This window comes from Primulina eburnea, chromosome 14 (assembly GCF_022965805.1).
Source record: "Primulina eburnea isolate SZY01 chromosome 14, ASM2296580v1, whole genome shotgun sequence".
Lineage (NCBI taxonomy): Eukaryota > Viridiplantae > Streptophyta > Magnoliopsida > Lamiales > Gesneriaceae > Primulina > Primulina eburnea.
Window position 1 is genome coordinate 32,205,868 of NC_133114.1, and position 24,552 is coordinate 32,230,419.

The 24,552-nt window shown below is 36.5% G+C and overlaps 6 protein-coding genes and 1 pseudogene across 9 annotated transcripts; 5 read left to right on the forward strand and 2 right to left on the reverse strand.

Annotated features, from left to right (window-relative positions):
• The first annotated feature begins 100 nt into the window (after positions 1–100).
• LOC140813171 (probable 2-carboxy-D-arabinitol-1-phosphatase) lies at positions 101–2,113 on the forward strand. The gene is made up of 7 exons (XM_073171635.1): positions 101–401; positions 572–723; positions 915–1,034; positions 1,115–1,214; positions 1,445–1,584; positions 1,669–1,748; positions 1,829–2,113. Exons 1-7 carry the CDS (start codon positions 242–244, stop codon positions 1,953–1,955), a joined length of 879 nt encoding a protein of 292 aa, XP_073027736.1. The 5' UTR covers positions 101–241; the 3' UTR covers positions 1,956–2,113.
• Positions 2,114–3,053: 940 nt separating this feature from the next.
• Positions 3,054–7,991, reverse strand: LOC140813165 (probable hexosyltransferase MUCI70). The gene is made up of 9 exons (XM_073171620.1): positions 6,931–7,991; positions 6,239–6,514; positions 5,886–6,096; positions 5,685–5,794; positions 5,404–5,603; positions 4,818–4,921; positions 3,908–4,095; positions 3,621–3,820; positions 3,054–3,514 (listed from the first exon to the last, which is right to left on the reverse strand). Exons 1-9 carry the CDS (start codon positions 7,181–7,183, stop codon positions 3,281–3,283), a joined length of 1,776 nt encoding a protein of 591 aa, XP_073027721.1. The 5' UTR covers positions 7,184–7,991; the 3' UTR covers positions 3,054–3,280.
• Positions 7,992–8,504: 513 nt separating this feature from the next.
• On the forward strand, positions 8,505–9,402 carry LOC140811357 (pentatricopeptide repeat-containing protein At5g18390, mitochondrial-like; annotated as a pseudogene).
• A 1,339-nt stretch (positions 9,403–10,741) lies between these two features.
• On the forward strand, positions 10,742–13,280 carry LOC140813164 (L-type lectin-domain containing receptor kinase VII.1-like). Its single transcript, XM_073171619.1, has one exon. The coding sequence runs from the start codon at positions 10,838–10,840 to the stop codon at positions 12,887–12,889; it is 2,052 nt and encodes a 683-aa protein (XP_073027720.1). The 5' UTR covers positions 10,742–10,837; the 3' UTR covers positions 12,890–13,280.
• Positions 13,226–14,705, reverse strand: LOC140813170 (uncharacterized). The gene is made up of 3 exons (XM_073171634.1): positions 14,365–14,705; positions 14,008–14,233; positions 13,226–13,885 (listed from the first exon to the last, which is right to left on the reverse strand). The coding sequence occupies exons 1-3, from the start codon at positions 14,623–14,625 to the stop codon at positions 13,464–13,466; spliced, it is 909 nt and encodes a 302-aa protein (XP_073027735.1). The 5' UTR covers positions 14,626–14,705; the 3' UTR covers positions 13,226–13,463.
• A 1,366-nt stretch (positions 14,706–16,071) lies between these two features.
• On the forward strand, positions 16,072–18,953 carry LOC140813166 (serine/threonine/tyrosine-protein kinase HT1-like). Of its 4 annotated transcripts, XM_073171623.1 has the most exons (5): positions 16,072–16,446; positions 16,621–16,711; positions 16,883–17,773; positions 17,988–18,443; positions 18,550–18,953. In XM_073171623.1, the coding sequence occupies exons 3-5, from the start codon at positions 17,027–17,029 to the stop codon at positions 18,820–18,822; spliced, it is 1,476 nt and encodes a 491-aa protein (XP_073027724.1). In that variant the 5' UTR covers positions 16,072–16,446; positions 16,621–16,711; positions 16,883–17,026; the 3' UTR covers positions 18,823–18,953. The 4 variants fall into 4 exon arrangements, with proteins under 4 accessions (XP_073027724.1, XP_073027723.1, XP_073027722.1 ...); XM_073171622.1 differs by lacking the exon at positions 16,621–16,711 and having other exon boundaries at positions 16,073–16,446; XM_073171621.1 differs by lacking the exon at positions 16,072–16,446 and having other exon boundaries at positions 16,453–16,711.
• Positions 18,954–21,744: 2,791 nt separating this feature from the next.
• On the forward strand, positions 21,745–22,677 carry LOC140813172 (non-classical arabinogalactan protein 30-like). Its single transcript, XM_073171636.1, has 2 exons — positions 21,745–21,999; positions 22,184–22,677. The coding sequence occupies exons 1-2, from the start codon at positions 21,771–21,773 to the stop codon at positions 22,456–22,458; spliced, it is 504 nt and encodes a 167-aa protein (XP_073027737.1). The 5' UTR covers positions 21,745–21,770; the 3' UTR covers positions 22,459–22,677.
• Positions 22,678–24,552: the final 1,875 nt, after the last annotated feature.

The window sequence follows — 24,552 nt, forward strand, 5'->3', positions numbered from 1 at the left end:
TTGGGCTACCACTGAGCTATCCATCCAGACGAATAAGAAAAAAATCTCCACGAAATTAAAGACGACCACAATAATCCGTCACTATAAATGGCAATCCGGAACAATAGCAACCATGATTCAGCAACCACCCAAAAATATCTCAGGGATAGATTTTCCCCCGACAATGGCGAATCATTAACTAAGAAAAAACGAAACGAGTAGAAATCCAGAAGGCTGGGAAAGGCTGCATTAGCTTCTAGTTATGATAGGTTGCGCTGCGGAAATGGCTGTTATGCTCTCTCCATTCTTGCCAACGGCCGCAGTCTATGGTTCAAGAAAACCTCCCAACCTTCTGGCATACTCCGGCCAACGTGATCGCGTTATATGCTCATCTTCGAGACCAGAACAGTCCACTGCAACTGGTAACTTTACAATAATTGCTGGCCCTGCGCGTGTAACAATTCGTTTGAATTGCTTAGATGTGGGATCATAATTTCGTCTGTTTTCTCATTACCTCTCAATATTGTTTGATGAGAAAATGTTGGCAACAGTTGCACAAACTTGGTTTCCTGAACATCACTTATCTTCGCAGAAGTATCTGGAAACAACAGCTCTTTGACTGGTGGTGCGTATGATTTTCAAAGAGCCACAACTTCACTTTCTGAAAAATTGTTGGCTTCATCAAAGAAGGTGACGATTGTACGACATGGTCTTAGCTCGTGGAATAAAGAAAGTAGAGTTCAGGTATGCTTCATTTGGTTTGGGGTATCGGGGGAAAAGAGTTTGGAAAAAGTTTTTGGGTAATTATAATTATTACTTCAGAGTTAAAAAATGTTAGATAGATAGACCCTAGAGACACGATCATTTTCGGTGCTTTTGGCTGTCCCCTTACTTCTTAAGTTATACTGCTGCAAACCATGTTGTTGTGTGTATAGGGCAGCTCAAACCTGTCAGTCCTAACCGAGGCCGGGGCAGCACAAGCCGAAAGGTGCAGAAACGCCTTGGCCGAGATGCACTTTGACAAGTGTTTTTCGAGTCCTATATCTCGTGCCAAGGTTTGTTGTGCATTACTAGGTTGGTCAATTCTCAACAATAAATACTTCAAGAGTATTTAAAACTTTCTGTGTTGATGCAGTCTACTGCCGAAATCTTGTGGCAAGGGAGGGATCAACCTCTGGTTTATCTTGACACGCTCAAGGAGGCTCACTTATATTTTCTTGAAGGCATGAAAAATGGTGGGTCTCTCTTGTTCCTCTGTTATAACCCTCCCCTTGGCTGATACTCCAAAGTCCAAACATAGAGTTCCTAAGCCCTTTGGCATGAATAGATGCTCATATTTTACTTTCTTGTAAATAAATTTGAATCAACAACACACACAGCTCTGCTTCGCAATGAATTTAGCCATCACTTGATAAATCTGTCAGCGATATCCACTTAGTAAATCACGTTTAGTGTTTGGAGGCAGTGGATGCCCGGAAGAAATATCCCAAAGAGTACACAGCATGGAGAGAGGATCCTTCAAATTTTTGTGTTGATGGCGTGTACCCTATTCGACAATTGTGGCAGACAGCTCATGAAGCTTGGTTAGAAATCTTGTTCACCCCAGTAAGGCTCTTCTCTTCATCAAAAACTCAATCTATTCCCGAGCTATCCTAGTACGTACATTCACACATTTTCTGGAATGGACAGGGAGAAAGTTTCTTGGTTGTGACTCATAAGTCGATTTTGAGGGCATTGATCTGCACGGCTCTTGGACTGGGGCCAGAGAGGTATGTCGAGATTCTCAGCTGTTAATAGTTGAGTCGAGTTTTGCATAGCGAGCTTAAAATGGCGGTTTTTAACTGCACAGGTTTCGTGCAATCGACGTAAACAATGGCGGGTTGTGCGTCTTTAGCTTTAATATATACGGGGAAGCAATGCTCCAAGCCTTGAATATGACAGCCCATATGTACACTGATCACATTTACCATTACTGAAGACTCGCCAGAACTGAGGAACAGGGGAACTTGTTTCATACTGAAAACTGCTTTTGGATACACGAGATATAACTGACACTATATCTATATATATAATATGTTCTGCTAAAGCTTCATCCTCATTTCTGGAACTGCTTTCATTGAAAAAAGAAAACAAAGTATACATCTGTTAAAAGCATTCGTGAATAGGTTTAATTGAATTATTTTATTTGCGCAAAAATAAACAAGTTTTTGTAATGCTTTTGAAACAATATTTTTGTGGGCGTACCTTGATTGAAATGTTTTTTCTCCGTGTGACATTTATGAAAATTTCGTCACGTTTTGTCACCTACTTTCAAATCCTCAAGCTAAATATTGAGTTCTTAGTTGAATCGACAAGATTTGATGTGCATGGTTGCGATAACTAGAACATGTAAAAAAAACTTGAAAACAATGGCTCACAAGTACTAAATTCTAAAAGAGAAATGGGATTTGCTGATTAAGAGTGTTTTGCCAGATTTAGTTTTAGTAACTTATAGGATTTTATTTTATATATTATTTAAAACTTAATTATTTATTGAATTTGATATGGCAAGTCAATGTGGATAGTTATAAGTAGAGTTTATATAATCTTAAGCTATAAGTTATAAGTAGAGTTATAAGTTATAATTCGTGGATAGTTATACTCTATAAATAAGTTAGATCCTAGTTAAATTAAAAATATTACAAAATTATGTTTGCATTAATTCATAAATGTATAAAATATATTATACTAGCTTGAATTCTTTTGATATGGGGGATTTAAATTCATCTAATGTAGACCATAACAGTGTCCAACATCAAACTTCGTCAACCCTATAAATCATGCTAAATTTAATATTGTTTATACCCATAAATTTTCCTAAAAAACTCATAACACAACACATTTTTACTTATTTTTCACGAACTCAAATTTTTTCATTAAAATCCCCTACATGGTTTCAGGTTCTGGTGAGTTGTTTGTCGTAGCATAGTTTTGGATTGAAATCTGCTAACACTTCATCGCTGGGAAGCAACAAATCAGCGGGGCGGCTCATTCCAAGAAACATGATGCAAGAAATTTGCGCAGAGAAGATGTGGTAGAGATATAAATGGAGTACCACCTTTGCCAGGGGCTTACTGGTGGCTAATCCATGTGGTTTATATACATAAAAAAAATGGACAAATATGTTATTTATGAATAAAAATAATGAAAAGGAGAAACAATACCCGATGAGAAACATAACTGCTACTCTCAACTTGCAAATTTCCCCAGCCCCATGGCCGACTAATCTTCGAAATTATCTAGGTGAATACTAAGAAAACATCTACCCAAAATTTGAATAGTTACCCATATCTTTACGATGAGCAATGATTTTCCGGTTACGCTTGGATTTCTTGAAGCCTCGCTTCGTGGAAATTATCTTAAATGGACTACTTAAACTGTCGGGCGAAGTTTGGTTTAAATTTTCTTTCGTTATTGATGGCGGAGGAGGAACATGAACTATGGCTTCGAGGGGCGGCGGAGGAGCCCAATGCTCAAGCAAGTCTCTATGGTACCCCTGCAAGAGTGAGCCATTTGTGAAGTTGCATGAGCCAGAAAGGAACATGGTGAAAGCACTCATGAATTGAATACTAGACAAATCTTTAGAACACAACCTATATTACCTGAACGACAAAGTTGCGTCTTTCACAATCCAAGAACATATTGACAGTGTAATTAGTTTTTGACCAAATCTTGTCTCTTACGGTGGAAAAACTTAATTGATCTCTGGAAGTAAAGCGGTCGACTTCGTTGAACCAAAGACAAGTAAAGAGATTGGAGATAGGAATGTGCTCCCTTATTATAACACATCCTTCTGGAACATCTGGAAAATGAAGGCTCGTGAGATATAAATTAGCAGGCTATAACCGAAGAAAAGAGGTAAAAAAAACCATCATAAACATTGCCCTACCGCTGGTGATGGGTAATTTATCTACAGAATATGGTGTTAAACCCTCCTTTTTATAAAATTCAATTTGGAAATCCAAAGAAGTATTGTCATACTTCCCAGCGGCCTTATTAGCTTCCGCTTCTACAAACACATCGAAGCGCTTGTAATGCCTTGATATAGCAAAACTTGCATTTTTTCTCCACAAAAACCTGAATTATATTCAAGGAAAACTCATTGAAAAATTGTTCACAGGAAGAAAAAAGTTACAATTAAATTAATCTAAGTAGAAATTCCCATTATTTTACCCTTACCACAAGTAGGCACACCAACTTACTCAAGTGAAGGAAAACAACAAAGTGAAAAACTTGTAAAGCCACTGATTACGCTACCAAGTTACGATACAAAAATCATCACGCACATGGACTATAAGAGATATTGAAGCAAGTATTACATGCCAATAAATCCATTATTTGCCTGATAAGGGTGTACAATGAAAACGTCGGCAAATAGTTCGCTAAACAAGAGAAACCAAGAACCAGCTACGTGGAGTACCATATCTCAGTCTAACATGACAGTAACCTGGTAAGGTTCGAAATCCATCATTAACTTACTAGTAAACAAATATAAGTCGTCCATACAACTACAAGACCCATAAGACAATCAGACCTTCGCACTGTTTACACCAAAAAGATTTATGAAACAAGTTGGAGTACCTAAGTCATTTCATCCACCAGATTTTACAAGTCTCAAAACAATTTCTAGCTACTTAGTGCATCTCTATCATTTACAAGAAAAGAAGGGATACATGCTGTCAAAGGTTGGCTGAACTCTTATGGTAACCAGATAGATAACCTGGAATAAAACCACTAATGAACACATCACTGCATGCCCAACTACCACCTATATGACTAATGTTCTATGTTAGATGTACCTTTCCAGAATTTGAACTGGATCCACAACCAGCTCAAGTTTTGCATCAACCCACAACGAGTACCGGGTTTTCGGGAAAAGCCGATGGAGTAGAAGTTTTGGAATCTGTCATTAAATAGAAAACTTAATTAAAGAGAGTCCAACACTGTTTAAAAGGCTGAATAGACAAAATTACAGAGCCGACAGATAATTGAATGAAATTCAGATGATTTAAACTTCTTAACCTTGTAGTCCTTCATTACAGTTTGCCTCTAAAATGTAAAGATATCGGTTCTTTTAAAAAATTAAAGATCACTCTAAGAAATCTGTGGGGGAAGAAAACTATCTTATGACAAATGGGCTTAAGATTGCTTGTCTGAATTCGAGCATAGTATCATGAACTGGAAAAATGAGTGGGCAATAAGGATCAACTTCAAATGATCAGTATGCAAACTCTATTTTAAATCAATCATAGAAGGTCAATAACCAAAATAAAATAGTCATGGTGACAAATGACAAGTGGTGATCTTTCTAACTTATAACATTGAACGCACAAAGCACTTGCCCAAGCACAAAATTTTTTACTAGTTAGCCTTTGGAGCATTTACCTTTCCATTTCGTCTTGGATCAGTGTAAGGTAGGTTTTGAACGACTATGATTCTCCACTGCCCAACTTTCTTATTACTTCCAATATCACTCGAATTCCTGAGAAAAACTTCTGTTTCTTCATCCACGAACATATGGAAGCAGACATTGTCTTTTGAATAATCACTAATATTCTTCGGCTGACGTATTACATCAAAGTTCCCTGGTGAAGAATGATTTTCTACATTAATACAAAAGGATTTAAGATCAAAGGGAAACTCCATGTAGGTCGGTGGGCCTGTACCAAATATTGCCGATGCGACAACAATTCCTTGACAAGTTTCCATCTCAAGAAGGTCAGAATCATCAATATCATAACCTGTGTGTTGGCCTGGTTTTGCTCCTTTTACAAACCTGATGCACACCAAACATCAGAAAAACATAAACTTCGTAAAAGCAAGGGGATAAATAATGCCAAATATACAGACTAAGTACACTATCATACCCACAGTGCACTTTCATGGACTCTTTAATATCAAACGAATCGTTCCTCTGTCTTAATGAAGGGTAACCACCAAATTCTGAACCGCCAAATTCAGATTTAACTAATCTTTCTTCATGAACATATGTAAGATTTTTAAGAATGGGGGAAAATGATGATGCATTTGGAATTCGAGCAATAGCATCTTCCATTGGTAGGTAACATACTGGACATGCTGCAAGTGCAAAAGCCCAAAAAACCCATCAAAATGAACACCTCGGTCAAAAAACAAATGTCAACATTAGAGTGCATATCTGTTCCTAATATCGATCATAAAAAATTAAAACCCAAATAAAATGATAAAGTGATCAACTCACGACGTGGTCCGATTCTTTTCTTATCAGCTGGTGGTGGAGGCAATGTAAAATGCTCACACGGATTCCCAGGAGGGAGTTTGTATCCAGTAAAAAAAACATGAGGAGGAACTGGAGTTGGAGGCAGAGAAAGAGGTTGAAGAGTTGCATTTGCAATTACTTGCACCTCTTCAATTTGAGGAGAGAGAATTCCATCAACACCATCCTTTTCCTTCTGCTTTGAGATTGGCCCAAATTCAATACTTGAATTTGGAATAATGGTTAATTGAGCATCTTCACCTGCAGGTACCCAAAAGTATTCATTGTTGTAACACATAACGACCCCACATCTTGATCCCCAAAATCAAAAGAATTCAAGCAGATCAGATTCGAAACCTGGCTTATAATAAGCCTGTTTCTAACCATAGGTCTATTATATTATGGCGCACAGTGAAACTTGCATAAGTACACACAGATATCTATATGAATCAGAAGCCTGCGTTTTTTTAGCGAACTAACAAAATGAATGACCATAGAATGACTTGAAACACCAGGTTCAGGACCCAATTCCCAACCATGTACTTTTAAATCAATAGAAAAGCCATGATTTGTCTTATTTAGCGTTACACATACTTTCTTTAGTGCAACAAGCAGCATTCAAAGCAAGCAAAACGCTCGAAAAAAGACAATAATGACAGAAAAAGAGGAAGCCAAACCTTTGCCAACATACAACACCCAGATGAAAACTGCTGCGGAAACCAGAGATAAAAGCAGCATTCCAACCTTGTTTCGAGGGGCGAATTTATAGATCCAGTGGAACAACTTTTCCTTCTCCTTAAGCATCTTGGGAGGTTTTCTCGATGAAACTGGTGGTGTAGTTTGGATTGGCAATGATACAGAATTGTTCTGAGTTTGCTGCAGAGATCCATAACTTCCCGAAGATCGAAGACCCAATGACCCTGTAGTCATTGTTGTCCCCTCAATCGCCAAACTTCGCCGCTCATCTCCTCCTTCCTTTCATTCACTCTAACCAAACTATGCCCAAAAATTAAATTAAAAAAAGACAAATTTTGTCTATGAATAATGATTCCTCTATTGCCACACATCCAAATTCAGGCTAAGATCTTAGAAATTATTCCAAAGATTAAATCTTTATCACTTTCAGCTTCATGAATCAACTTAAAACAATCCAGTTGCGCTTAAAGAACCAAAATAATGGTAAATTCACCGAACCCACTTCACTAGATTCACTGATGAATGCAATGCCGACAGCCCGATACACAGAATAAAATAACAGAAAAAATTTTGAGTCTTGAGCTCTAAGAAGACCACGCGAGTTCGATCTTATGAAGACAACCAAGAAAATTCCAATTGCAATAAGGAATAGCAAATCAAACACAAACAACTATAAATTGAATCGAATCACAACTCTCTAGTCTACAATACCGTTCCATCAATCAAAAAAATAATATCTTCGTCTTTAAAAAAGATATAGAAAAAACTATGTCCTCGATGCGGAATAAATCAAATCAAAGAAATAAAAAAATGAAGGAAATACAGGACCCCAGAATTGAGAGTGCGTGAAGGGGTTGATTTTTAGGGTTCAAGTCCTTCCAATCCGAAAATGATTTATTCTACTTGTATTGTTTTTCGTGCGGAAACTGGGGATTATGGAAGCAAATCCGGACGTGGCTAACATGCGCGAGGTGCGATCGGTGTAGCATTGGACGGCAAGGGAGACAATTATTGGCACCTATATTGATTGGCCTATTGTTTGAAAGATCGCCATTTTGCCTATTTATGGATGCTGGATCCATTACTTTTGATTACTTATTAATTAATTATTAATTAAATTAATTAGATAGACTAAATTGGTTTTAAACACGATTAAGCCATTTGCTTAGCATAGTTAAAGCTTTATTTTAGTTGAATTCAGGAGGGTAGTAAAAATGCCTACCAGTGTATTTTCAAACTTGTTGACTTTTTAAATAAAGATGCTGGTCTTCTAAAAACTATATCTAATGTGAAATGGGGGAAATTTGAGCATCTATATGCACAAATTTCTCAAAAAATATATATTTTACTCAAATAAGTGCTAACATTTTTTTATTTTATTCATAACCACATCTTTTTTTTATGTCTTTCATGTTTATCCAAATATTTTAATTCCAGCTCCTACGCTCACGATATCACTGTTATTTTCATTTTTTACCATTCATTAAGTCGATATCTAAAGTCGGGAGTTATTTTGAAGAACAACCTTGTATCCAAAACTGTCAGGCTTCAAGTCATGGTCCTATTGTGACACATGACAAGCCTCTTGCCATCTTGAAATAGAAAGCCCTACCAAAACATTTCTCCCTTGTCTACCATGTTAGTAGCTGTTATCTATAAATTTTGCAATGAAATTGAGAGATCCCAAATAATCAAATATTAAATAAAAGTTCGATTTTAGATGCTATACTAGTGCCATCTTGTACCGTGTCCTCCGTAGCCGATGTAACTGTGGAATTGAATCCTTCGGTTTCTTCAGTTGGGCTCGAATTCGAATTTGTAACCTTAATTATGATCCAGACACCCTTGAATTTCAGGAGCTCCTAAAATCCCTTGCTCAAACCCGCCATTGGGAAACCATGTGGAAGATTGTTCAGAACATGAAAAGTCAACAAATTGAAGTCTGTTGTTTCTTTTATCATTGAACATTATGGTAAGCGGGGTCTCATTGATCAAGCAGTTAAACTATTTAATTGCCTTAAAAATTCCAACTGTCCACAAACGACAGAAGTTTACGATTCCTTGCTTTTCGCTCTCTAGGAATGCAAGAATTTCCATGGGGGGTTTATGCTTTGGTTAGAAGAATGATTTGCAAAGGTGTTGTCCCTGATAAGAGGACTTATTCAATTCTTGTTAACGCTGCCGCTCTGCTGGGAAGATGAAGGAGGCACAATACTTTCTGGAGGAGCTGAGTCCAAAGGGATTCAATCCTCTAGTACGTAGCCGTGATATATTGATTGATGGTTTGTTAAATGCAGGATACCTCGAATCAGCTCAAGGGTTGGTAAGGAAGATGACGAAGGCTTTGTGCCATATGTAAACACACTTATCTGAAAATTTATGTAAGTCTGGCGAGGTTGACTTCTGCATTGATCTTTTTTCATAATGTGTGTGGTTTGGGCTTACACGTATAAGTTTAGGAGTTATCTATCATACTTCATTTTAATATTTCAAGTATGTAAAAGACAGACACTTTTAATTTAAGAACGCACCTCACAGATTCAGTGGTAAAAAGATGACAACTACCTGTACACTTCGGGGAAGAAAGCTAAACCGTCATAAACCAGTATGCCAAAAATAATAATTAAAAAAAAACGAAGGAGCCAAATCAATTTGAATTTGTATTGTTACCTGGTTGGGTAAGAAATACCACGTTTTATGAATTAAACTTACACTTCATTATAAAAGAAAATAAATAAATATACTTTAAAATTATGATTAATGCAAAAAAAAAAAAAAGCATTCAAAACTACGAAAATTTAAGCTCAAATAGTGAATGGGACGTGGGAACGATTGGATGAGTCAAAGTACAAGTTGAGCCTGGGGGGAAATCTGGAATAAGCTCGATCCATACTCAACTGGCTCTTAACGAAGGCTTCCATCAAACATTTGAAAATTCGAAGTCCTTTAATTCATATATATACGGTCAAATCACGCCACCATAACACGTAGGTAGGTATACTCGTCAAAATAGACTTTAATTCTTTTCGAAAATTATACTTTATTGATACACCGAAATAAGTTTAAAAAAATTAATAAGTAGTAGGGTCGTTTACGTTTTCAAAATCAAATCGACATGATAATGTAGTTATGTTTATCGAATTTGTATAATTGAAAAGGCATTTGGAGTTGGCTTACCGTGAAAAAAGTTATTAAATCAAGAATAAAACTAGCTTGTAAGATGAATAAAAAAAATTTAATGTAAAGAAATCCTGAAATAATTACTAAACTGAAATTCTTCTGGATGTATTTCGTTCAATGAAGATGTTGAGTAATTGTTTTTTTTTTTTTGGCTATTAATTAATTTGAATTAAATGTCCAACAGTAAACGGCCTTTCGGAAACTTTGCCTAATTCACTTCCGTTCGAAGAAATCTAACCTAACAAAGAATCGTGATATTCCCAATTAATTTAGAAGAAAAACTCTCATAAAAACTTCTCTAAAATTTTGACTTATAACACAGAGTTAATGCTTTGATTGACAAATTTGAGAATTTTATCCAAATACATTGATTTTAAATTTTTTGAATTCATTTTATATCAAGTAATGCATAATTGCATTCTGAATTTTATATACACAAAATAAGTATTCTTTCAAATTCATATATTAAATTATATCTAAAATAAAATTCGTTCCTCCAAAATGTAACCTAAAATATTTTAAATGCATGTATGTATATATAAATAATAAATGCAAGCTGCGTACCTAAATATAACTTTGATATCACAAGCTTTGACTATGGTTGTCGCGTTCAAAATGACCTGTTCGTTCTTTCCCATTTAGAATAGATTAAATTAGATTAGATACCACCTCCAACTTGAAAATAATCATAATCTCCATTAGAGAAGCATGGAGAAACAAGAAAAGCAGCTTCTTCTATTATTTATTGCAACAATTCTTTGCATGCGTTCAGTTTCAGCCATCGATTTTCTGTATAATGGGTTCGATTCCTCCGATGTGTCACTCTTTGGCGACGCCACAATCAAATCTCGGATTCTTTCGCTTACAAACGACACAGAGAACTCCATTGGTCGAGCACTGTACCCAAAGAAGATTCCCGCTAAACAACCCAATTCATCGATTGTTCTTCCCTTCTCAACTTCTTTTATTTTCTCCATGGCGCCGTACCGACACAGACTCCCTGGACACGGCATCGTGTTCTTGTTTGTGCCGTTTGAAGGAATAGAAGGTGCTGTTTCGTCACAAAATCTGGGTTTTTTGAATTTCACAAATCAAGTCCCCAGCACTCATGTATTCGGAGTTGAGTTTGATGTTTTCAAGAATCAGGAGTTTGATGATATTAATGATAACCATGTTGGTATTAATGTGAATTCCCTCGAATCCCTAGCAGCTTATGAAGCTGGCTATTGGTCTGGCGAGAATTCATTCAAGAAACTGAAGCTTAACGATGGAAAAGTTTACCAAGTTTGGATCGATTTTGCTGAAAGTCTCGTTAATGTTACTATGGCGCCTGTGGGGATGAAAAAGCCTAATCAACCTTTGCTGAATGTTTCACTTGATCTTTCTCAGGTTCTCGAGGATGAAATGTATGTTGGTTTCACATCATCTACAGGAACTTTGATTCAAGGTCACAATATTTTGGCTTGGAGTTTCAGTAACTTGAATTCTTCGCTGAGTGAGGGGTTAATCACATGGGGTTTGCCATCTTTCGAGCTTCCAAAGACTCCAATTTATAAAACCAAAGGATTTTTTGCAGGGTTGACAGTGGGACTTTTGTTGTTTGTGTTCACGGCTTGTTTATTTGCTTTTTTGTGGATCAGAAGGAATAGGAGATTAAGAAGGGAAAGAGAGGAAATGGAAGATTGGGAGTTGGAATATTGGCCACATAGACTAACTTATCAAGATGTTGATTCGGCAACGAAGAGCTTTTCAGATGGAAATGTAATTGGACTAGGCGGAAATGGGAAAGTCTACAAAGGGAAATTGCCTGGAGGAGCAGAGATTGCAGTGAAGCGCATTTCTCATGAAACCAGCGAGGGGCTTAGGGGATTCTTGGCGGAAATTTCGAGCCTCGGAAGATTAAAACACCGAAATTTAGTGGGGTTAAGAGGTTGGTGCAAGAAAGAAAAAGGAAGCCTGATTTTGGTGTATGATTACATGGAAAATGGAAGTCTCGACAAATGGGTGTTTGAATGTGATGAGACCATAATGTTAAGTTTTGAAGATAGAATTCGAATTCTAAAGCAAGTTGCTTCCGGTGTTCTTTATTTGCACGACGGTTGGGAATCTAAAGTCTTGCACAGGGACATCAAGGCCAGCAATGTGTTACTCGATAAAGACATGAATGCAAGACTAGGAGATTTTGGGTTAGCTCGGATGCATGATCATGATAAGGTGGCTGGCACAACACGTGTGGTGGGAACGGTTGGGTATATGGCACCAGAGACTGTGAAGAGTGGTCGAACATCGACTCAAACGGACGTATTTGGATACGGAGTCTTGATTTTGGAAGTCATTTGTGGGAGAAGACCGATAGAAGGAAGCAAGACACCACTGGTGGATTGGGTGTGGGAACTCTTCAGAAGAGGAGAATTGATGAATTCGGCTGACACACGATTAAGGGACAGAGGAGGGCTCAATGAAGAGGAAGTTGACAGAGTGCTTCATTTAGGTTTGTTGTGCGTGCACCCCGAACCAAATGCTAGGCCAACAATGAGACAAATAGTGAAATTTTTTGAAGGGAAGACTGAGGTCGATGAACCTGAGAATGAGGATATGGACATACATCTCCTAGACCAGATGAAAACTAAAGATATCTGGTCTATGTATCATCAGATGTTTGAGTATGGTTCGGGGTCACACCCAACATTTGAAGAGATTAGACAGGGATTGTCTTCTTCATTGTCATCTTGGTCTAGTATTCAAGTACAAGGTAGGTGAATCTTTTGAACAAGTTAATGTGATTGAATCTTGGTTTTCGTTGCCTGCTCCAAAAAAATGACCTGAATTTGTAGGGGAATTTCAGTGAATCTAGCTCTGAGTTGAAATGGTTGAGCACTTGCGCTGATGTAGAAACAAGCGATGTTCATCTGCAAACTCAATGTAGCATTGTGTGGGAAATAGTCTGGCTTTGAAATTTGTTATTTCTTGATACATAAATTCTTTATGTGCGAATATTTGTCATCTTTGTGTTTGTACTTCATGTTTTTTTTCCGGATTTTGGCTGTACAGGAGGAGTAATATTCATGTAGCGAATCTCATAGTAATTATAAGATGTAACAAAATACAAGTCATTATTGACTGTGAACATATGTTGTTGGTACAATTTTCATTTACCTCTCTTCACCTTCATTGATATGGTTTGGTTCCTTAGTGATGCATCTGCAGGCCTCGTGTCCTATTACATCTTATAACAGAGACGTGATCTTATAAGGTAATCCGAAACCACTATTTAGTATTTACAATTCATCTGAACTTCGCTCCTGTAGATCAAAACTTGCAACTTTCCCAAACTTCACCCCACTTTAACCACGGACCTATGCAAATTCGTAAAGTTGTTAATCATATCTGCGCTGAGTATGGATACCGTCGGTGGGGCCAGATGGCCTGAAAACCCCGACGACAAAGGTGGAGAAAACGCCGTTCTCTCGCAAGTTCTAAGCCACTTGGCTTGCATGTAACGATGCTTTCTCCACGGACCCATATGGATTTTTTTCTCCTTCATGCACTTCTTAGCAGCAGCGCACAAAATCTTTAGCAATCCCAGTAGCCTCTCGATTTTCCCAACAAACATTTCGGGTAGCCTCTTGATAAGCTTTTTATACTCTTCGTTTGCTCGGGCCATCTCGAACTCAACCCGGAAATTCAGCTCAATGATCACTCTCACTTCTTTTTTTGGATTTGAGTTGTCCAATACATCCAAGAACGTGTGTTCCCCTGCAACAAGCATCGGCTTAACATTTATCGGAAATATATATAATCATCAAAGAAAACAAACGCAGCATTGAGAAGAGATTACTATTGAGACGTAAAGATGATAAAAGGGACTATTTTAATACCTGATGGAATATCAGGTGAGCTTCTCCACTTGGACTTGCAAATCGCACTGTTATAACCAGCATTATGGAGGCTGCGGCACACCACCTCCATCAGACATCTCCGGCAACCAATTTGGAGCGCTCTGTCGCAGGCACACATATTTCCTGACAGTTGCGCTTCTTTTACTGCTTCCCTGGCAATATGTCGGACTTTAGTTTCTAAAGAACTTGTTCGGCAAATTATACCCTGCAACGTACACACCAATTTCCACCAAAAGGTATTAGTTAGCATCAACAAGAAGGGCTTCATTCAATCATTGGCTATCAAATTTTTGACACAGATTTGGAAAGAAAGACGGATGAAATGTATCGACTTACTTGTAACAATCGATGTTGGGTCTCAAAGAAACAATCATTATCTTCAGCATTACCATTACCGGTTTCATTTCGATTCTCTCCCTCTTCATCCTCCTCCTCTTCATGATCGATACTGCTCGCCAACGACGACCCCTCGGATTCTTGGCTCAAGAACTCGAAAACTGTATCGGAAAAATCAATCGCAACCGGGTCACCGGGAGACTCGATCTCTGAGCTGCTGCCACCCATCAGAATCCGGTGCTTTACGGGAATCCTAGCCATAATCCCCGAGAAACCTATATATATATATATAATTTATTTCACGGTGATCAGGGGATTTCTATATTCGAAGGAGGAGGACTAACAGGCTTTTTATATGCATGGGAGTATATCCAAATTAATTAGTATTTAAAATATTATTGTGTGTGGTTTAAATTAGGAAATGGAGTATAAAATATTTGGACCAAAATAGGAAGAATCCATGTCATTGACGGACATCAAAGACCCTTTTAGATAAACTCGAATAAAACTGAAGTAATCCCGAGAAAACCGGACCACCACCAACTATGTCGATGTCTAATCAAACGTGGCAGTATATTAATTTTATAAAAATACAAATAAAAATTTTCTTTTTTTATAAAATACTTGTGAATATTTTTTTTCATGAATTTAATCAAAGTTTCATGTACATGTTAAAAAAAATCAATTCATTTAAATGTATTATGCATTATAAAAAGGTGTTCTTACCATTATAGTACCTATAAACACTAAAACAAATTATGACAAAATGTATAGCTAAATATTCTCACAAAATTATTTTCCCAGGAGGCAAGGATCTAGAGAGGCAGTAGACCCCTTGTATTTTTCAACATTAAAATTTTTCGTAGTTTGTGCGACGAGATGTTGAAAAATATATAATATAGAGATGATAAATTAATATATATAGATAATGTAATCATACATGATTTTGATAATTCATAGAATTTGAATTAAATATTGTATTTAATAAATATATATAACTATTAATTTTTTTTATGTTTCATCCATAAAAAATTTAGGTCCAACTTATAACTTACGGATGAAAGCTAAGCCCGTATTGAGATCGAGGTCGACCCCAACCCTGGTATACAAAGCTAAAATGGATCTGAAGTCTAAAATTAGGATTTTAGCCCAATATAAATTTAGAAGGCCTTTTAAACGTTGTTACCGGCAGTTCGGTCAATTACTGTATTGGGCCCGAAGGATGGAAAGATCCAACGATTCTATATCAAGCCCGTTAAATTGTAGGCTGGTGTCAAATAAATCTGGAGTTTTGTGATTAATGACTAGAAAAGTTTTCTGAAGTCGAAAATTGTTGAAGGACACATTCAAATAAAAAGAAAGACAAAACGTCCTCTAATTTAAATGCACAAATCTTAATCTATCCGAGATACATATAAGACACTGATGATGTTTCATAAAAAAATAATTAATGCTGATCGAAATTCAATTTCAAAATATCAAAAAACTAAAACTTTCAAGCATAAAAACGAAGAAACAAAGTATACAACACATGCATCAGCATATATACGATGTTCAACTCGATTTATGAAAATAAATTATATTTTAGGTTAAAAATAATATTTTTATTTTAATTAAAAATAAAATTGATCTGTTTATTTTTGCGTCTTCTCTTAATAGACGTACCCAATTACCTGCAACTCGATTCGCTTTGACGCGGACATTTTGTATTCTTTCATGTGTAATTAACATTCTCAGCCTATTTCCTCTCTCTTACGCCTTGACTTTGGGACTACGTCTGGCTCCATCAGCCTCCTACTTCACCGGGCCCCACAAAGATATCACTCTCCGTTTCTTCCTATAGAATTTTTATATTTCTATTCACATATAGTTTTTCGTGTTTTGGGATTGCACATATGGGATGGTACCTGTGGTACTTATGAATCATTATTCTGCGTGGAGTTTTGGCTCATCTGAATCGGCGGGCTTTCTTCAAAGGATGTGTTTTTAATTGGTGGCAACAATTTAACACAATATTTTTTTAAAAAAATGGTGGCAACTACCCAGAATAAGAGAGCATATGATGGAAGATATACCCTTTAGGTGAGTCAAGATCCCGATTTTGCGTGTTTGAAAACAGTGATTTTTTTTGTTGGACAATGAGGTGTATAATGACGGGTGTTACTTTATTTTCAAGCCAATTGAATATGCTGATCAATTTTGTTGGTTTTGATTTATCTTTGCCATTCTGTACGGGAATTTATGCGAGATTGTCAGGAGTCGAAGGAAGCTGGAATTTACTTTGTAGCTGATATGGGTTGGTCTGTGTGATTGATGTGGTGTGGAATAGTGTTCGGTTGGCTTATATGTAATATTCATAAATTCAATCGATTAGGTTTCGTCTTTCTGCAATACACATTTGAAACTTTTTTTTGGCTTTGAAAAAGATTCATATGTGAAGGGTTTCACGGATTTCGGTTCTAATGGCTATTGGTTTTTAGATGTATATATGTTTTTTTCACTGTTGATCTTATTTCAGGGTTCTTAATGTCTGATGGAGGTGGAGTTTGATTCTTCTCTCTTCATATTTTGATGGGATTGAAAAATTTCTGTAGTTGGACTGTTGTGAAATCTTGAGGAGATTTGGTGGGTGGAAGAATCATAGTATTTTTTTATCTCAACAATGGATGAAGAAGCTAATTCTTGGATAAGAAGAACTAAATTCTCTCACACTGTATATCACCGTTTGAATGCTTCGAGATTGAGCTCGGCTCCGTTTAATGTTCAGCCCATTCGAATATCTGGCCATGTCAAATCAACATTAGTAGAACCAGCTGCGGTGAATCCCAAACTAGAACCAAATGCCATCCAAATTCAGCAACATCCTAACATAAATAAGCCGAGGGTTGTATCACCTCACCCAGAAACTAAGCTTTCTGATTCTTTCAGGGAAGCCAGGTCTAATCAGAATAGATTCTCGACTCCACATCCACGAAGGAAAGAAAACGAGACTGGACTTGGTAATTTGTTCCGTAAAGATTCTCGTGAAACCAAGGTTCCTGCTCTGAATTCTGCAAGAAACCATAGTCCTCTTAGGCATTTCACTTCGATGAAGTTTCACGACAAGTCTAAGAGCCGTAAGGAGTCAGCATGGACAAAGTATTTTGATCATGGTGGGGGAAGGGTCACCTCTGTAGATGCTGCAGATGAGCATATGATTGATCTTTCGAAGTTATTTTTAGGGTTAAAATTTGCTCATGGTGCCCACAGTCAGCTTTACCATGGGATTTACATGGATGAGCCTGTGGCAGTGAAAATTATCAGAGTGCCAGATGATGACGAAAATGGATTTCTAGGTGCTCGGTTAGAGAAGCAGTTCAATAGAGAGGTCACTCTCTTGTCTCGTCTCCACCATCAAAATGTTCTCAAGGTGCTCAAATGTGTTCAACATGTTTTCCGATCATGGCTTATTAATTAGCCACAATTTTTGGTGAAGTATTTAAGTCTTACAACATTTCCTTGTGTTGCGTGATATTTTGATGTATTCTGCTTACGGAAATTCTGAAAATTGGTGTTAATGTTGATCCTTGTTTTTAAATCCAAGCTACCGAACTCACGATTTCTTAAATAATATCGAAATGTAGCTTGTAGGGGCATGCCGAAAACCTCTGGTCTTTTGCGTTGTGACGGAATATTTGACCGAGGGATCTTTGAGAGCATACTTGCACAAGCTTGAGCATAAATCTCTTCCTTTACAAAAGTTAATCTCTATGGCTTTGGACATTGCACGAGGAATGGAGTATATTCATTCACATGGTGTGATTCACAGGGATCTCAAACCAGAAAATATTTTAATTAACAAAGATTTCCAACTCAAAGTAGCTGATTTTGGCATAGCTTGTGAGGAGGTGTACTGTGATCTTCTGGCAGATGACCCTGGTTCATACCGATGGATGGCTCCGGAAATGATCAAAAGGAAGCACTATGGACAGAAAGTCGACGTGTATGGCTTTGGACTCATTTTATGGGAATTTGTGGCTGGAACTGTCCCCTATGAAGATATGACTCCTATACAAGCTGCTTTTGCTGTGGTGAACAAGGCATGTTTTGGCGAAAATATGGGCATTAAAATTATCGACATCTTCTCGCCTTTTGAATAAATTTTTGTCCATATTTACTAAAGCAATGATGTCTTTGATTTTTCAGAATTTGAGGCCTACTATACCTTTGGGCTGCCCACCTACCATGAAAGCTTTGATCGAACTATGTTGGTCTTTGCAACCAGACAAGAGGCCTGAGTTTTGGCAGATTGTGAAGGTACTAGAGAAGTTGGAGTATTCATTTGCTCGTGATGGAACCCTCAATCTGGTACAGAACCCAACATGTCAAGATCATAAGAAGGGACTGGTTCATTGGATTCAAAAACTCAGTCCTACTCATCATACTACTTCACCCATGCTTAAACCAAAATTTTTTTGATTTCTGTTTGTGAGCTGACTGGTGTAATTTTCATCAAATACAAATGTAGCTGAAAAGCATTTAGACAATTGCCTTTGTAAAAGAACACTACACTGGATGATCATGATGTTTATTATGGTTGAGTCCCTCTCTCTCTCTCTATCTGTATTCTTGTGCCTAAAAGTTGGCATACCTGACACATCGGGTGAGCCCGTCTGATGGATTAGCAAAAGCACATTCCATTTAACATCGGGTATGAATCTCGTGAGCAACTCCACTGCCTTCTTTTTTCCTTTGATTCATTGGGCTATTACAATGTTATAGCAATCCAATTTCTTGTGCCAACCACTAGGCTGATCAACTACTCATTCCTGTTTTTGGTACATACACGAAGTGTAGATTCATTATCTTTTGCACGAAATTGAGCCCTTGTTGCTGTTTAATTTCTTTGGCATAAGGTGATGAAATGCTACAACTGATAATCATTCACATTTCTCCCATGACGCCTTTTCTCCGAGGTATGGGTACCTTTGAATCTAGAGAAGTTGAATAAGGGGAATGGAAGATATCCTGCTTATTCCATGGTCAGCAGAAAAATGGCATTTTTGGAGTTTTACCTTGTTGGATTTGTTTGACTAAATATCGGTCGTTACCTTGTTTTTTCCCAAATGATTTTTGATTTTATCTTCATTTCCCGATATTATCATCTTTCACCTTTTTTTTTTCAAAACAATTGCATGGTTAGTTAGTAATTGAAGACAAAAACTTATGTGAAACGGTCTCACATGTCGTATTTGTGAGACGGATCTCTTATTTGGGTTATCCATGAAAAATTATTATTTCTTATGCTAAAGGTATTACTTTTTATTGTGAATATGGGTAGGGTTGACCCGTCTCACAGATTAGAATCCGTGAGACGGTCATGAGACCCACTCGTAATTGAATTAAATAGCATTATTATATTAACAAATATCTCTCTAATAATTTTCATCGATCGAAATATCATTTTCAATATAGTTTAGTAAAGTTTGTATCAAATTAAATTTTAAACAAACTGATACGCCTTCATCATTTTAAAATCGATATTTTCCTCTTCTCCCTCGATTGAGAAGTCCGCATAAGAACATGGAGCTGCAAGCATAACTTAGAGACTGTGTTCATTAATTTATTTAATAAGTCGAGAAAATTTCAACTCAGTTCAATTAATTTTTGTGATAGTCCTAACTAATTTTGTGTTAGCTTTGGAAAGACATGATATTGTCAATCCAATTCAATATTTTATATTGTGGGCATGATCCGTATTACAGCTCTGATCACGAAAAGTAATACCTTGGGCCACTATTAAAACTCCTAACTGAAATCGGCCCGATTATGTAGTTCATCGTCTGCGATATAACTTCTCTCTAGCCCTCTCCGGCGGCGTAATGAAAATAGGTGGGGGCTTGCCGGATTATACCCCTTTTTGGCTTTTCCAACCATATTTCTAACTGCGGTTCGCCCCTGACTCTGCCTTTTATTTCTCTGTCAATGACGCTGAGTCATTCACAATATACCATGAATAAATTTTTGGTCTCTTCGACCATCACGACTTACTTCATTGCATGCTTAATTAATTTACATTCAAATTCTCATCTTTTCCAGGCTAAAGTTGTGCAAGCCAGCGATAGGTAAATCTTGACATCAGTTATCTTGCATTTTTGAATACAGGAAAAGATCAGAACGAGCAATCTATTCTTGGTTTATCTGTTAAGTTAATTTCCTACACCATCTGAATCACTCTAGCTAGATTCATTTCTGCTAGATTTTCGTTGCAAGAACTTTTTGTTTTATTCATTCATTAATTATATTGTGACTGAAACTTGACTTGATATCTGTTGGTGATGTTTCAATTAATGTCCGAATTCCGATCTTCATTATTACTTGCATGACATATGGGCTCAATATTTACCAACCCGATCCATTGGCCACCTTTGTGGCGGGGTTCAAGGAAATTGCAAGGAAAAAATAAACCATTTTTTTCTCGACGAGTCCAAGATTACAAGTCCATTTATGTGGTCATGAAATTAAAATTAATATCCTCGTAGGACATGTGAACACGTTATTTTCTCCGCACATAATGGCCGCGGTATCTCGAAAACTTCCAGTTACATGAACCGAGTAAATAAAACAAACAAATAATCTTACCAGTGCGACATTAGTAGAAGGAGCTGAGAATTTAACAAATTAATCAGTACTTCACTTGCTGCTTGATCCACTTTGATTCGCTATTTTAGTTATAATTGAAATTAATTCATTCATAACGACGTGGAAGTCGAGATTTAATATAATATTCATAATTAATTTTGAGCTGAAAAGTGGCGGAAAATTTTATATAGAATGCCCGTCCAAGCGTTCAAAGTCAACTCCCGTTTTTCGATACAATTAATTATTATTTTGTCAGATAATTAAATTCTCATTAAAGGCATTGGAATCTAATTACTGAAATCGATAAGTAAAATACTCTCTGCAAACTTCAAAAAGCGTAGCAAACCGTGCAAACGATTTCTTAGCATTTTCCACATATGCATGCAAATTCTCATGAAATCTCTCTCCTCTCATGCATGACTATGGTTGAATATATGGAAAGCCTAAAACAAAAATAAAAAGAGATGTTAATTACAAATTTATGTATAACATTTCATGGAGATTATAATAGTGAAATCTTGATATTTACTCAGTCAATCAAGAGATAATTAACATAATTCTTATTCGTGGGACTTGTATCATATAGTTATATATTATAGATATATAGTCTTTTTTCCCTCGAGATGCTCGTATTATAGTTATTTAACAGCGTTGTAATTGTATCTGGCATTTTAAATTTTTGGCACAATTAAAAAAACCAAATATGCGCTTCCAAAGCCCTATAAATCCACTCCAAGTGCAACAGCGAAACCCCACACCGAGCAACACACAACCCGAAAACAATAATGGCTTCTCCTCATTTCTTATATGCTCTACTTCTTCTACAGTTTTCTGTAGTATTAGCTAATGATATTCATATTTCGCCGGCTACGGCCCCCGTGCCATCTCACGACAATCTCGCCCCTTCGCCTCCACCATCACCACCTCCTAAGGTTGCTGTTCAGGGTGTTGTGTACTGCAAGTCCTGCAAATACGTTGGAGAGGACACACTCCAGGATGCTGCACCTCTTGTTGGTAATAAATTCAACTTCATTTCTTCATCAATATTTACACACTTGTTGACTTGCACTTATATATCGAAGATCTAGATGCATGGTGTATAAAGCGTGCTATTATAGACAGAAATATTTCGCAATATCTTCATACTTTATTCACCCATCCTTTTAATCCTACACTTTCTTTGTTGATCTTTGTACAGGAGCGAAGGTAAAGCTACGATGTGGCTACATAAAGGAGACAGCCAAGACGGACGAGAACGGGTATTTCTTCTTCATGCCGCCGAATCTGACGCTTTTCAAAACCCATAAATGCAAGGTGTTCTTACTCTCCTCCCCCATCCGGGGATGCAACGCCGCCACCAATCTCCATGATGGAGCCAGGGGCGCAACCCCTGTGCTATCCTCTGAGACGCCGTCTTTGGTGCTCTTCAATGTCGGACCCTTCGCCTTTGAACCCCGCAGGAAATGTCACTAATTGATTCGCGTTTCTTTCTCGAGATTTTATTTAGCTGGTATCTGTCTGAATTAGTATCTGGTTTATTATTGCTTTGTTTCGCAGGTTAGTTGTTTTTTAATAAAATTATACGTCAACGTGCGCCATACAAATAACAATAATAAAATGATGAAATATCAGTTTTTTCATTCTGATCGCGAGATTCTTGGAATATAAATTTATAGACATAAAATTTGAGGAGAGTCAACGCCAAATATTGAATGTTATATTTGGCAATTCCCGAAATTCCAATCACAAGCAATTCTCCGGTTCCAGTTGGACTTTGCCCATAAAGAAATCATGTTATGACACAACTTCAAAATGATGTGACCAGATTATAATCTATGGGTAGGTTTGTTTGAAATGATACGATCGACCATGTAAATAATCACATAGATCATATTAATTGGGACGTTGACACTTGTTTTCATAACAATTTGGACAACAAAGATGCCCACACAACCGACATATTTGAGAAAATGGATCAAACATGTTTTTTAAAAATAACCTCGCAATGTATTTGAAATACACCACAGAAGATCATATTTAAAAATAATATTTTTCCGGCATGTCAGAAAACAAAATACAACCCCCCCCCCCCCCCCCCCCCCTCCCACACACACACACACACAATTCCATCTAAACTTATTGATCTTCTGCAATTAGTTCAGCAGCTAGGGTATGCTGTATATGAATTTCAATTTCTTTTAATGAACAACATACATAGTTTGCATGCATGGATTAAGCCATCCCTCCACAATTACAAAATTTTGTTCATGAAAATACAAATTTTAATCAGTACCATACAAGATCAGTATAAATTGGTCACATGCATGGGGAACTTTTAACTGAAAAAATAAATAATTCCAATTTTTAAATGTGGTTTTATCAAATAAAAAAGTATATAAACAATTTTCACGTTTCGATAAATGTTAAAAAAATTATTTTAAATTTTGGATAGAAGTAATTGTAGAAGACCAAAAGCTAGCAATTATGGCATCAAAAAAGCACTATTTAGCTGTTGTTTTAAAAAACTTGTGTAAGCAAATAATATAATTTTTTTAGTTCCAACGTAACCAACAGACTCATTGAATTTTGTTAAATTGAGAAGTTTATTTCGAGCTTGGACACATCACACATACGTAATTGATTATTTTTGTTTTAAGCATAAATCCCGATTCAATTCAAGTTTTTTTTTAATTTTTTTTTTTTAACAAATGTCTATTCCTATACCTTCTTCCAAATTTTTGTCCGAAAATAATATATACTCAACTAAATATAAATAAATATAAATTTTATTATTTTAATTTCTTATGTTAACAATAATTAATATAATCTATAATATAGATAATATATAAATTGACATATTATTTTCTGATGGATTTTCAATTATTTATATAAAAAATGTTCATACTCGGTCACTAATATAATTTTAACTTCGTATACGTAATTGTATTTTTTTTTTTAAAGAAATATAAAATTGGGGAATCGGACTTGACTTGTTGAAAATTCTTTTGTATGACAATAAAATCACATCACGTTGCCATTAAAAATATGACTCAAAATGCCGTTCGTGGACAAAAGCCATCGAATGTAAAATAAAGAAATAAATAAATAATATATATATATATATATATATATATATATATATATATATATATATATATATATATATATATATATATGTTAAGGCATCAAAATACAAGAGTCAAACAAGAAAGTAGTAGAAAGAAAAAGTTTTGGCTTCTAGTTGATTTTATTAGATTTTTTTCAATTCGATAATGTAAAATAATCAGATTGATCAGTCAAAGTGTACGGCTCCATATTCTGACAGCGTGGGCATATATGGTAGAGGTGGTGTTCAGATCGAACTCACAAATCCTAATGTCTGAAACTCCTTGGATGCATCTAGTCTCGCCCGCTAAAGCATGACCATTAGATAAAGATTGGAACTTGGTGTGGAACAACTGTTCCACGAATTAGTCTACACGTGCATGGTAATTAGTCCATATCACAGGTGGACACCTTTCACGCTGCCACCTTAACCTTCTCCAGTACAATTTTTCCATGCCAAAC